This window comes from Rhincodon typus, chromosome 17, assembly GCF_021869965.1.
Source record: "Rhincodon typus isolate 14 chromosome 17, sRhiTyp1.1, whole genome shotgun sequence".
Classification (NCBI taxonomy): domain Eukaryota; kingdom Metazoa; phylum Chordata; class Chondrichthyes; order Orectolobiformes; family Rhincodontidae; genus Rhincodon; species Rhincodon typus.
In genome coordinates, this window is record NC_063348.1 from 56,032,080 (window position 1) to 56,046,543 (window position 14,464).

Here is a 14,464-nt window from a genome sequence, read left to right on the forward strand (position 1 = left end):
TTGGGTCTGCTGAGAAAATAAGTACTGTTGATCTTCACGAATAATATTGTTGTTAGAGTCTAACTTATACATTGAAATGTTCTGAAGAGTTCCAGAGTCTATCAATACACTTTACTCAAAATAACTTTCTTTTACTTGTGAACCCACAGGAACTGTTAAAGTCTGTACCAATTTAACTTTGTAAAGATAACAATGCCTCATGTTCTCCAGAGACAGGGTTCACTTTGTCAAGAAACAAACCTTAATATTTTAATAAACCTCCATAACCTAGATTTTTTTATAAGAAATTATTACACTAAAAATTGCAAAACATAATTCCAAAGTAAAATATGTATCGAAGTCAGTTGTGTGGATAAAAGACAGTAACCAATTCCCTTTAAAGCATCCTTAGATACAAGCGAAGCCAACTAATACTGAAAAAAAATCTCACATTCTCAAACTAAAGCTTCAAAAGCATTTTTACATTTAAAGTGGTTATGAAAACTAAGTCTCCTCCATCACTGCATTTATGTCAGCCTGGGGACATACAATTTCACCAGGAGCACAACAACAGACAAAGGCTAACAGTGTCTTATATTAACCACAATTAAACTGAAAATAATATTAATACATTCCTTGTCTGATCATTAGACATACATAAGCTACAAACTAATCATTGAAAAATAAACTCAAAGCTATAACAGCGCAAGGCAAAATAAGAGAACAGTAATTTCTACAACTACCAGCTGAAGCACGTTGAATATTTGACACATGACAACACTGAGACAGAAGAGATTTCACAACGATAACCACTATTACAGAATCCTGCATTGGCTTCTAGATATTTTATTGCATGATTTCTTGCAAAACGGGTGTTGAATGATAGTCATAGGTTTCTGGAGAGAGTGAGAGATTTGGTTACTACCACTTCTCTCTTTTTAACCCCCAATCACATCACCTCATGAAACACAGTCAAAACTCCACATGCACTTGCAGGCCAAGTTTGATCCAATTTCGCACTTTGGCTCAATGAAAGAAATACCACACATTTTAAAATTAGAAGTGTGTTTAAATTTATCGACCAGTACTGCCCTGGAAGCAGTCTGGGTTTTTGTAGTGTGCTTGGTATGGTACTTACAAGGTATTACAAAGTCAAAAAAAGTTCTAAAACCTGAGATATGCGTGACTCACTACAGTGCATTTTCGTCACTTTCAGGGATGAGACAGCTACAGATTAAGGCCCGTGGCAAAAACAATAATTTAGTGAAATAATGATACGATCAGTGCAAACTTTAGAAAAATGTCTCCACAATGGATAAAAACACTACATTGTCTCCAAAGTGATTACAGATCCCTACAAATTATATGTATAAAATGAAACAAAACCATTACAATTTTTGTTTGCTAATTAATACAGTACAGAACAAAAATCAAAGTCCACTCAGGTTGAAGGTTCTGAACAGAGTGGAAAGTGAATAAGACAATATAGAGGTTAAGGTAATAGAAATTGAGCTGACTATCAGACTGTTGTGATGGAATCTTTTTTGTGGTTTCCAACTGTATTGTGTAAGCCAGCAATGCATGAATATTGTAATGTTCTGGGAATGGGGTATTCCAATTGTTATTATTTTCAACAAGTAGCGGTTGCTACATTCAATCCTATCTAGGGACGAGAGTGGGGGTTGTTGCAAAGTTTTCAATAGGGCACTCAGTGCAGTTCAAGGGTCAGAATCAATTTGAGTCAGCTAGTTAGAAAGAGTCAGCTATTTCACAGGAAAAGTGCTTTTGTTAACAGTGCTGTTGAGAAGACGATGGAAGTTCACCGATTCTGTGTGGTTAGGCTCAAGAAGGAACACCAGGAGCTGTGATAGGACCATTCAGTTTGGGATCTGAGACACACCGGAAGCCATTAAGGTGCAGCAAAGTGCTTTGGATTAGGGCTCAGAAAATGCCACAGGAGTGGTGGAAGCTTAGGAGAACTGTCCAGCCATTAATAGTTCAATACAGCTAGGAGTGGAGGCAAAGGAAACCCACAAGCAGCCTTTGCTTGGTGCAGCTTGGTGGCATTACCAGCTTGGTGGCGCTAGCCCTCTGTGGACAAGCTGAAATTGTGCCAATGAGTAGGCAGCAGAGCACAGTTTCAGGAATCCAGGGAGCCACAGTGCCAAGAAAAGAAGCTCAACTACCAGGAAATGAACAGACTTTTCAGACATTCCATGACAGTACGGTTTTCCAGTGAGTTTCAAGTCAAATCTTCAAAAAGTGAAGAATTGGAATCCTTTGTGAAGTTTTAAAGAGATTTGATGACCCACAGTGTAACTAATGTCTGGGGTGGGGTGTTTGGTGAAAAATGTGTGGAACTTGTCTTGACCACTTTGCTATCTGATATGATCTGTAGGGGGTTAGATATCAGTTTGTCTGACTTCACCATTCATCTCCTGTTAATTACAGATGTTAGAATGTTATTTGTACTTATTTTGCTGTCGTAAAATTTCTTTTTGTTTGTTCAAAACCTTGGAATCTCATGGCTTTACTGCCTAAGTATAGTACATGGGATCCAACACATTGTCTACTTTAAAATAAAGTCACTGGTCCCTAGATTGTAATATAAAGCTGGTGATCTAGTCTGGGATCATAACATGCTGCGGGAGATTTTTTATTTGTGGTCCATCTTCATCAAATTTCAACTTAACCAATCCCAAACCAGACGCCTCCCAAAAAACAGAAACCAAACAGACCCTGTCCTGTGCAGCACCATGAAGAGACAGCTGTTGTTGCCGAAGAAAGACACAATTTGTTGAAGCTTGCATACTTCAGGACAATTTGCAAGAATATCAATTCAAAACTTCAACAAAACATGTCCTTTTAAAGCAGTCCTCAAAATAACTGTTAATGTGATAATAGAACACCAGTAAGAAGAAGGATTAAACCAATTCAAGGGTAAATGAAGGCCAAGGAAAACAGTATGTACTTGGAAAGTCAACTTTGGATAATGCTACTTGGCCTTAGTTTCTCCAAGTTTACTAAGCTCATGGATGTGTTTATTCTGAAACAATTCCATTTTCTTGTCAGCTGGAAGTACGACGTTGTTCATCATGGCCATTACCAACACCGACACAGGGGTTGTTATTGCAGTTGGAAACACGTAAGCCACAGGAATAAGAAGTTTCCTTGCCATCCATTCCATGGGTCTCGATTCTTCTCTGTCACACATCAGAACTCTGTTTCAAAGTTAAGGTTCGAAAAAAAATTAGCAACAACGCAGAAATATTAGAGAGTACACAAGTATCAGAACCATCATTAAAAACCAAGCACCTATTTACTCAGGCTCATCTTCTTATTAAATAAGTTCTGAGGAAGGGTCACTCGACCTGAAATGTTAACTCCGATTTCTCTCCACAGGAGCTACCAGACCAACTGAGCTTTCACAGCAATTTCTGTTTTTATCTCACATTCTTACTGTTCATTTCATGGAATTAAAAAGAAATGACAAATTAAATTAGAAAAGAAGCACAAATTAGCATTATAAACAAAGGAAATTGACTTTACCCAGGACGAAAAATGCTGTATCTGTCAAAATCCAGCTCTTCAATTTCAGCTTCCACCTGACCCTGTTTCAGAGTTAATTTTAAAACAGAATCAAAAATGTTACTTGTTTAAAACTGGTCATCAAGAACTCTCCTCACCAATCTCCCAGGTATTTTCTAAACAGCCTGCTGAGGGGTGCTATTACACACCTCTAGTGCAGAGGGTCTTAAACCAAGGCCTTTTGGCTCAGAGGTAGGAACATTACCACTGTGCCACAACAGCCTTCACAAAATTCTAGTCTTAATAATCCAGATTTATTCAGCTGAAATTAAAGCATGCTATTATGAGCAAGTGAACGAGCTCTGACGCACTTTGAAGAATCTGAATTAATGTCATTTCAAGATTATTAATTAATGTGTAAGGGATGAATCAGGTGTGTGTGTGTGTGTGTGTGTTTGTGTGGCGGTGGGGGGGTTGGGGTTGGGTTGGTGTAGGTGGAGAGAGGTGGTGTTAGTGAATCCTTCCACTGAGAACCTGTGGTCCTTCAATCCTTCACCTTTAATATATCAATGTTTCCTTGTACCTCAAATACCCAAAACAAAACAGTGTCCAATATCTGACCTGACCATACACAATATAGAGCTGCATTTACATAGCATCTTTCACAATCATACAACATTCCAAAGTGCTTTACAGCCAATGAAACACTCTGGAAGTGTATTCACTGTTGCAATACAGGAAATGAAGCACCCTATTTGCATACAATTTTCTCGAGCAGTACTAAAGTAATAGTCAAGAAGGCATATTAAAATTAAGAAGTCGTATGGCACGCTTGCCTTTATCAGCCGAGGCATGGAGTACAAGAGTTGGCAAACAATGTTTTAGCTATATAAAACCTTCATTAGGCCACATTTGGAGTATTGTGTGCAGTTTTGGTCACCACATTACCAGAAAGACGTGGAAGCTTTGGAGAGAGTGCAGAGAAGGTTCACCAGGATGTTGCTTAGTCTCAAGGGCATTGGCTATGAGGAAAGGTTAAAAAGACTAAGATTGTTTTCACTGGAAAGACAGTGACTGACAGGAGACCTGATAGAGGTCTACAAAATTATGAGAGGCATAGTAGGGTGGATAGATAGAGGCTTTTTCCCAGGGTTGAAGTATCAATTACAAGGGAGCACAGGTTCAAGGTGAAAGGGGGAAAGTTTAAGGGAGATGTGCAAGGGAAGGTTTTCACACAGAGAGCGGTAGGAGCCTGGAATGCACTGCCAGAGGTGGTGATGGAAGCTGGCATGTTGGCGACATTTAAGAGTCACCTCGATGGTTACATGAATAGGGAGGGAATAGAGGGATATGGACCGAAAAAGGGCAGAAGGCTTGTTTTTCAGTTTAGTCAGGGCATGATGATCGACACAGGCTTGGAGGGCTGAAGGGCCCGTTCCTGTGCTGTACTTCTCTTTTGCTGTCTTTTGACTACACAAATTGTTCTAATTATGGTGTTCTAAGGATAAATGTTTTCCAGAACCCCAGTTCTCTGCTTTTCTTTGAAGTACTGTTCACTTTTAGCATGATGGAATGGGACTTCTACCCTGATTTGATAATAGAGTGCAACACAGAGGGCCCTGGTGGTGTAGTGGTAGAGTCCCTACCTCTGAGCCAGGAGGCTGGGAGTCAAGTGCCACCTGCTCCAGAAGTGTGCCCTAACATCTCCAAACCAGTTGATTCAGCAAACATCTAGAGTGCACCACCGATAGCTTTGGTCACTGCTCAACAGTAATGTTATTCATATACATTGTGGTTGATTGTCTATAGTTGGAAGGTGGCACTGACTGGATAATCACTTCAGATCCTCTGTCAACCAGCTCACACAACAAAATACCTCCTCCCATTGGTTAAGATCAATGATAACATCCTAAAAATTAAACATGTCAAAAAGCAACCCCAACTCAAAGCTGTTCAGCTTGCACTCCCCAGGTCTGAAACACAAGAAACTCAGCTTGGAAAGGGAGCACCAGTTTATACAACATGAGAAGAGGGTGCTTATTGATTGGACCATGGTTACTATGCAATTGTAGCAGAACTGTTAACTGTCAATCTTAGATGGTAAAAAAACAGTAGATTCTGATTGGTCCTAGTGTTGCCATGAAGAATGTAGCTGGATTGACAGTCTCCATGGCCCTTTTCTCATTGAGAAAGGTACAATATACAGACAAATTATTTTTGCCTACAAAGAAAAGGGTTCCGTGTATTAACATATGTAACTTCTGGCACATGCAAAAAAAAACCCACACTGTGAGCCTGACTGATCAACTTAAATTGCCTTCCAATGTAGTTCCTAGCGCAAGTAGGATTATTTAGTCAAAGGTGTCTATTGGCAGAATGACATCTAATGTTGAACATGGTTTTCTGAGGTTTGCAAGGATAGGCTGGTTGAGCACAATTGACTCGCTGTGACACGTGGTTAGAGTGGGAAAGATTCCTGACAGCCATGTGATGATCGGAAAATTGGAGCCTCTACTAACACCAGCTATAGTGCCAGGCAAAGATGTAAGGTCATCAGAGCAACAAGGCTGTATGCCTTGAAGTCTACGTTAGATCGATGCCAACAGTATGGGGTTCAATCACTATTCTGGTAAGGGTGGTTTGGCAATCTACCTCCTTGCTCTAGCCATGGTGGAGATCAGGTTGGGTCAGCCTTTAGGCAGGGAACTCGAGGAGAAGAACAGATTGTTAGCCTTTATCTTAAAAGGGATCTAGGGTGCAACATGGAGGAAGCAATGCATTGGGGGTCTAGTTAAACCCTATCTGCAGTAGCATGCTCAATGTGAATCATCACATCTCAGTAAACACATGTAGTCTCTGATGGAGCTGCTATGTAGATTTGGAAATGATACAGGGAGCTAAATTAATACGACAACTTAGCTCAGATTCCCTTGAACTTAGGTGAATGAGGGGCAATCCAATTAAGGTGTTTTAAATGGTGATGTGGAGAAATTATTTTCTCTGATGCAGAAAATAATGTAAAATCCATCCCGAGTATCTCTCGTCACTTAATAGTGTGAATCATTTTACACGGAAAGTTAAAAATTTATTCCCAAGTACTACTTATTTGCATCAAACCTCCAACTAATTGTGCAGTGCCTCGATGGGTTACATAAAATCATAGAATCCATCCAGTGCAAAAAGAGGCCATTTGGCACATCAAGCCCTCACCAATCCAGCAAGAAGTTTCCCACCCAGACCCAGCACTCTACCCTGTCCCTGTAATTCTGCATTTACAATGGCTATAACAACTAGTCTGCACATCTTTGGACTGAGACAGGAAACTGGAGAACCCAGAGGAAACCCACACAGATACAGGGAGAACGTGCAAACTCTACACAGCCAGTCACCCAAGTCTGGAATCAAACCTGGGTCCCTAGGCGGCAGTGTTAACCACTGAGCCACCATGCCACCCAGCTCAGTTACAAAGCTAGAACGATTCACAAAAATAGGGATGTTAACTTTTATAATTCAGTCAAACACTGGAAGTGCTTAGCGGCACAATTTGTTATATTTTGAGATAACACGGTGTAGAGCTGGATGAACACAGCAGGCCAAGCAGCATCAGAGGAGCAGGAAAGCTGATGTTTCGGGTCGAGACACTTCTTCATTTTTCTGAAGAAGGGTCTCAACCTGAAACGTCAGCTTTCCTGCTCCTCTGATGCTGCTTGGCCTGCTGTGTTCATCCAGCTCTACACCGTGTTATCTCAGATTCTCCAGCATCGGCAGTTCCTACTATCTTTGTTATATTTTGACCCTAGTTTTCTAATTCAATCTGTCTTTAATAGTGCTTTGGCACACTAAGTCAAAACTGCCAAATATAACCCTAAGGCAATGTAATCTAATAACTTAGTGTGTCACTGTACTGAAAGGACAGGGTGTATCTACATGGTCAGCAAGACTGCTCCTGGGCAGAATTAACAGACTCACTTTGAAGTAAAATTACATTCAAAATTTTCCAACCTTAGTTTTTGTATATAGAATGGAACTGTTCTTATCTGCTCCTTTTGAAGACTCCAAGTTAAAGTGAGTACACCCTCCAGCTTTTGCGAATTGAGCTGACTTCAATATATAATCATGATCCACTCGAAAGAAGCCCTCCTGTGGTACAAGGGAAAGAGGCATTCTGTAGAGTCTGAAATTGAAACAGAACTGCAATCTGTATTGTCACAAGACTACAGCTTTCCTCAATGTTTCATTACACTGCTGCTGTCTCTGATGTGTCTTGCTTTTATTTTCAATATTTTTGCATTTACACAGTATTTTTGGCACCCCACGTCACTTCACAGCAGCTTGATCATGAAATGAAAACAGAGCAGAATCAGGCAATAATTGGATGATGACAAAAAAAAACTTGGTTGAAGATGCTGGTTTTAAAGGAAGTTGGACAGACAGAGATGAATTCAGTTCAGAACGATGAGTTCTGAAGAAGAGCTATATCCAACTCAAAATGTTAACACAGTTTCTCTCTCCACAGAGGCTGCCAGACCTGCTGACTTTCTCCAGCAACCACTTTGTTTGTTTCAGATTTCCAGCATCCACTTTTTTTTTAATTCATTCACAGGATGAGGGTGTGACTGGTTGGCCAGAATTTATTGCCCCTCCCTAATTGCCCAGAAGGCAGTTCAGAGTCAGCCACATTGCTGTGGATCTGGAGTCAAATGTAGGCCAGACCAGGTAAGGATAGCAGCTTCCTTCTCTGAAGGACATTAGTGAACCAGATGGGTTTTTCCAACAACCGGCAATGGATTCATGATCGTCATTAGACTCTTAATTCCAGATATTTCTGAACTCAAATTCCACCAACTGCGGTGGTGGAAATCAAACCCGGGTCCCCAGAACATTATCTGGGTTAACATTCCAGCAATAATACCACTAGGCCATTGCCTCCTCTAAAGTATTTTGCTTTTATTTGAGCTATTGGAAACTAAAATCTGGTTTGGAGGCAGTGGGGTGGTGGGGGGGAACATTGACCAACAATGTAGAGGATAGTTAAAGGAGAGTCATACCAGAGTCAAAATGTTAACTGTGTTTCTCTCTCCACAGATGCTGCCAGACCTGCTGAGTTTCTCCAGTGTTTTCTGTGTTGGTTTCAGATTCCTAGCATCTGGAGTATTTTGATTTAATTCTAATGATAACTTCCCACATTAACTAATAACATATGGTTGACTTCCGGTGATGTCAATTTTAAAAAAATGTCAAAGAGATACAAATAACAAACTTTAGGAACAAATAATCAAAAACAGTGCAGTTCCAAACAACAGGATTTGAAACAGCAAAATTTCCTCACTTTCTAATCACAGGATCCAGACAGCATAATTAATAGATATCCTTCGTTATTAAACAGATGATCAAGTTTTCCAAAAAGGATGATACATGAAAGTTTATCATTAAAGATTGGTGTCAGGTTTTTTTTTATTTCCACTTTTAAGTGCTTTAGTGTCTTTGTGACTAGGAAAATTGAGAAAATGCACTAAGGAGGACTAAATAAAAATGCTTGAAGTTCTGTGACAGTAGCCCATTATGAAAAATCAAGACCATAACTGTTCTGTTGCTGAAACTACATTTCAATTGGGATATTTTAAAACAAATAGATGTAGTGAGTGACCTCCCACACTGATTTTATAGCCACTTTCTTTACTGTGTGCCACGATCGAAATACTGAATAGCATTTGGTACATTTGATTTCAATTCACTCTTTCCCCAACTCCACACACCAAAGGCTTACTTTAAAGGCTTTAGACAAACAGACCCAAGCAGAACTTAACAGCCTCGAGAGTGTCGAAATACAAGTCAATTATTCGACACCTCCAACGCTTGAATTGAATGATGCGCAATTTCTCTGCCCTTAGTTCTTGGTCAATGTTCTAAAACAGAGTTTAGTTTGCAGCAGCCCTTCAATGGTCACTTGATGAAATCTGAACTGACATATATACTGGAGCTCTCTTTAAATCCGATTACTGATACACCACATCAATGCGAGCCCAGAAACAGACGCTGGCGTCCCTTATGCAGAAGTGCTCCTAACAACAAGGAGCAAACCCTTGCCTGTGAACAAGAGCCCACGCCACCACTTCTTAGACCCACGCTCAACCATCATCCCCTCTCAATAGCTTCTAGTTGACAAGTTGCCTTTCTGTTTCTTTTGATGAATCTGTCCCAAACAAAGCAAAATATTGTCCTATTAGCAGCCAGTGGACTTAATCCTGAAATTTTCATCCACCAGAAAAGAAAGGAATTTGCGTGAGGTTCCCTAGGTGACTACAAACACAACTTTATAGATGTGAATCTCAATAAAGAGAATGGCTCAAATAAAATTAAGATGCACTCATCCATGGCAATTACACCTCAAGGGACACTTTTAAAGGCTTCGAAAGACTTTTAAAAATGCAATTTATTCTTAAGGATATGAAGGGATTTTACTTTAAAATTTCTCAACGCAAATCAAGTAAAAATAGAAATGGTGAAAATGTTGTAAGTTTATCGACATCCAACACGTCAATGCTGTGAGCAAAGATCAATATTCCCTTCGGTTTCTTTGTAGGTGATTTATTTAGGGGTGTGGCCACCTTTAAATATTTTGAGCAGCAGCAGACAGGCAGTATTTTAAAGGATCCAGTCCTTGAATGGCCTGTGCTGAGGCCTCAGCCTAAAGGGAACATTGTCAGAGACTGTCTCAGAATGGATTGGTACCATTTAGAAACGCCATCTTCCCGTTGGGAAGAATCCAGGCTACCAGCTCATGTGGGACCAACTTAGAATGCGTTGTCCACAGGCACACAAAGTGTTAAAGTTGCTTGTTTCATTTCTTGAAGGGGCTTCTCCTCAAATGTCTGCGCTTCAGCCGTGTGTGTGTGTGTGGGGGTGGGTGTGGGAGGTTGGCGGGGTCGATGGGGCTCATTAGACCAACTGCCCTCTTCTCTTTGGTGGTTACATCTACACTCCGGTATCCTTGGAGAGTGAACACACGATATCTGCTGACATGCTTGTGGTTCTCATCGAATGGTGGTCACCACTGGGGGTGAGAGTGCCTCATCTCCAACCACAGTGACCTTTGAGCTTAATTTTAATTTTGCTTTGATTATTTAACACTTGTTCCAGATTTCCTTTAAGGGATGCTCATCTTTCAGTTTGACTTAATTGGTGCACCCTTGCTGAATACCCTTTGGGGTCACAAACTACTGAGTGGAATGTAAAGGGTTATTCCGCAAACTAAATCCACAGCAATTAAAACTTTGTTCTCAAGGAACGTGTCTGACAGACAGAAGCTTTTGAACTCGATACGTACGTGCCAGAGACAGGATTATGAGATCAATCAGATATGCTGTGGTGAATTAGAATGGGAGGCCTAAATACTGGCACAGACCAGCTGGGCAGAATGGCCAGTTTTTGGGCTATAAATTTCTACGCATTAACAGCAAGAATGGGCATACCATGCTGCATGGCACACAGCCATAAAGACCAGGAGGATTACAGCTTTAACCTGGTCAACTGCTAATGGGAACAGCCTTTATAAGGTCATCCATTTAACAGAATCATAGATACCCTACACCGCAGAAAGAGGCCACTCAGGCTCCAAAGTACTCCCAGGTACTATTTACTGGCATCAAACCTCCATCCAGTTGTGCAGTGCCTTGATGAGTTAGATAAAATCATAGAATCCCACAGTGTGGAAAGAGGCCATTCAGCCCATCGGGTTCACATTGACCCTCTGAAGAGCATCCCACCCAGACCCAGCTCTCCCACCCTATCCCCGTAACCCCACGTTTACCATGGCCAATCCACCTGACCTGCACATCATTTATCACAGCGGCACTCGTGCGGTCAATTACTCTGGGCTCTGGAAGATTGCTGTGAACAAAAAGAAAACTCACAATAATCACTGGCCCCAGCACCCCCACACTCCAACCACCCACGAGAAGGACGAGTGGTGGGGGGAGGTGCCCCTGGTATCTGCGGTGGTTGTGAGAACAGGTAGCGGATGTTTCCAGGAGAGTGAGCTAAACAGAGGAGACTGGGGGCCCAGCAAGCACACATCAAAAACTGTTGAACTTTTAACATTATTCCTTTATTTTTCCAGTTTATATGACAAAGGACTTTAATGCTAACTATTACCTAACTTCTTTATTTTTCTACTTATTCTATGAAGGTAATGCTTATCTTTTTAACTTTGTCACTTTTACTACTTTGTACCTGAGTTTTTTGTATCTAGGTACCTTTGTACCTGAGATGGTGCTATGTATGGCAACATTGGACACTTTTCAATGTACTCCTGTGCTTGAGTACACGTGAAAATAAAATCTAAATCTAAATAACGGCAACTCTAATGAATACATCAATTCTTCAAAGTGACTAACTAATTCCTTCAAAACCATTTAGTAGATTTCATATTTAATCTTTATCCCAATACCTGATTAAATATGCTTATCCTTCAAAGTGTAGAAAAGCCTCTTTGTGTGAGTATTACACTGCTTCTGAACTGGCAGGAGTTGAGATGCAATTTAGATTAGAGTTTTCTTTTATTCATACTTGGGATATTAGCGTCACTGGCCCAGTTGCCCTTGAAGAGGCAGGGGTGAGCTGCCTCCTTGAACCATGGTACAGGAGGAATACAATAGTAACATACCCTCCACCCTAAAGAAAACAGGACCTCAATGTCCCAGAATAATCGGTCACTGAAGCGTATCAATATTTCATTCGTTGAGTATTAAAACAGATCTGTTCAGCACATGCTCCCAGCCCTGAAATCCCACAGGTCAAGAGAGGTCCTTTAGAGTCCACCGAGCCATTGTTCAAACTGGAAACGAATGAAGCAAATTCTTCCCATTTCAGTCAGGTTTGCAGCTGACAGGCCGAGCTCAGTGAGAGCTGAGCACCCAGGCTTTGGGAATACCCCTTCAGCCGCCAGAGCCCTAGGTGTGGAATTCTCTATCCAAATCTCTCCACATCGTTTGCCTCCTTTAAGACGCTCCTTAGAACCTGCCACTCAGTCTAATTGTTTGGTCATCCATCTTAATCTTTTATTATAATATTGTGAAAGGACTGTTATTCCAGACTTTATTTTTCTAATGTGCTACTATGATTTTGTACTTTTCAAGGCCTGTAATGCTGGACTTGTTATTTATTTCTAATTTTTTTCCTAAGAATTTGTATTCAAGGATCTGTACCTAGGAACATGCTGTAAGTGACGACTTGTAAACTTTTCACTGTACTCATGTGAATATGTGACAATAAAGCTAATTTAATAAAATTCAATATCTCATGTGGCTTAGTTATCAAGTCAATCTTTGATTGCTAACGTTCCCTGGGCATTTTACAACATCGAAGGTGTTATATAAACGCGGGTTGTTAGTGCTGACAGCCATTTGGCAACTAGGGTCAGAACTTGGTCTGCCTTGGCACTGGTTAATGAAATGACCAGGCTGGGAGTCTGTAACTCGTTGCTGTGAAAGCCTCATTCATGAGGAACAGCCAATAGTCAGATATCAGAGTATACCAGATACTCCTGAGCCCGTACTGCCGCCAGCCATCAACAGGTGGTAGGTTACTTAAATGTTTATGTAAAAATAAGTCACAATTTCATGCTGCAGTCACTAATAATAGATCAAACCGTAAGGCATAGAAGAAGTAGGCCATCATTCAGCCCATCAAATCTGCTCCGTCGCTGAATGAGATCACAGCTGATCTGATCATCCTCAACTTCACTCCTGCCTTCTCCCCATAACCCTTGATTCCCTTACTGCTCAAAAATCTGTTTATCTCAGCCCTGAATGACCCAACCTCTGTAACCCTCTATGTCAAAGAATGCCATAGATTAGCTACCCTCTGAGCGAAGACATTCTTCCTCATCTCTACCTTAAATGAGCAACCCCTTATTCTGAGGCAATGCTGTCTGGTTCTACACTCTCCCATAAACAGGAGTATTTATTGTCACATGTATCGTGTTACCAGTTAAAACTCATGCCACTCTCCAGCACCACCTTGAAACGCAGAAAATAAATCACAACATTGAGTGCAAAGGCAGAAAATAAAGAAATGTTCAAATCTACAGTCCTTCCTGTTAAGTGTTTAGTCATGGGCCAGGATCTAGGCTCCTCCAGCCCAATGCTGAGACCTTTATTAACACAAAACAGTTGACCAACCTCAAATTCCTTCATCGTGCCACTGGAATACAGTCGCCATTCTTTGGCGTCCATTCTTACTCGGCCAACCTCGCTGTCGCCAGGCCCAAATTCGACCTGCTGCTGCTACTGACCGGAGTCTTCACTGTGGTCCAACCTGGATGATGCAGCCGCCACTGATGCCACTGGGTCCAGGACTCGGCCCTAACTCGCCTCTGCCACCACCGCCACTGCCAGAAACCCAAAAAACTCACCCCTGCCACCGCCGCCAACAGTCCGCACTGGACCCACCTCACCATCAATGCCGAAGGTAAGTGACATTAAAGAGTAAAAAGATAAATAAAAAACTGAAGGAAAGGAAAAGTAAAGCGGATGGAGTGGACGGGTCCCAGGCTCTGGAGCCCACACGCTACCTACTCTGCTGCTGCCATCTTGGACAATGAGCTCTCCGCAGTTACCCTGTTCCCTAGCAGGTTGCATGTTCATGCAGTTGGATTACATTCACTGAAGGATATTGTAAAGCAAATAAGGAATACTTCTCTTTACCGCCCCAGATTTGGCCAGGGTTGTCCCTAAACAGCAGAACCCGACATCATGGCCTTGAAAAGCAGCTGTATATTCACCCAGCTTCTCAAAATCAACAATTTCCTGGACCTGTTTAAATTGCAAAGAAATAGGTAATCAATTCTATCGAAATATGGCCAACAAAAAAAAAACACATCTTTTTCATCTATAACAAGGTGTAGTGCTGAATGAACCCAGCAGGCCAAGCAGCATCAGAGGAGCAGGAAAGCTGA

At 41.3% G+C, this 14,464-nt stretch overlaps 1 protein-coding gene across 1 annotated transcript; it reads right to left on the reverse strand.

The window, feature by feature from the left end:
• Positions 1-794: 794 nt before the first annotated feature.
• Positions 795-13,838, reverse strand: LOC125485243 (oxidoreductase HTATIP2-like). Its single transcript, XM_048607182.1, has 4 exons — positions 13,689-13,838; positions 7,510-7,647; positions 3,529-3,590; positions 795-3,200 (listed from the first exon to the last, which is right to left on the reverse strand). The coding sequence occupies exons 1-4, from the start codon at positions 13,740-13,742 to the stop codon at positions 2,975-2,977; spliced, it is 480 nt and encodes a 159-aa protein (XP_048463139.1). The 5' UTR covers positions 13,743-13,838; the 3' UTR covers positions 795-2,974.
• Between the last annotated feature and the right edge of the window lie 626 nt (positions 13,839-14,464).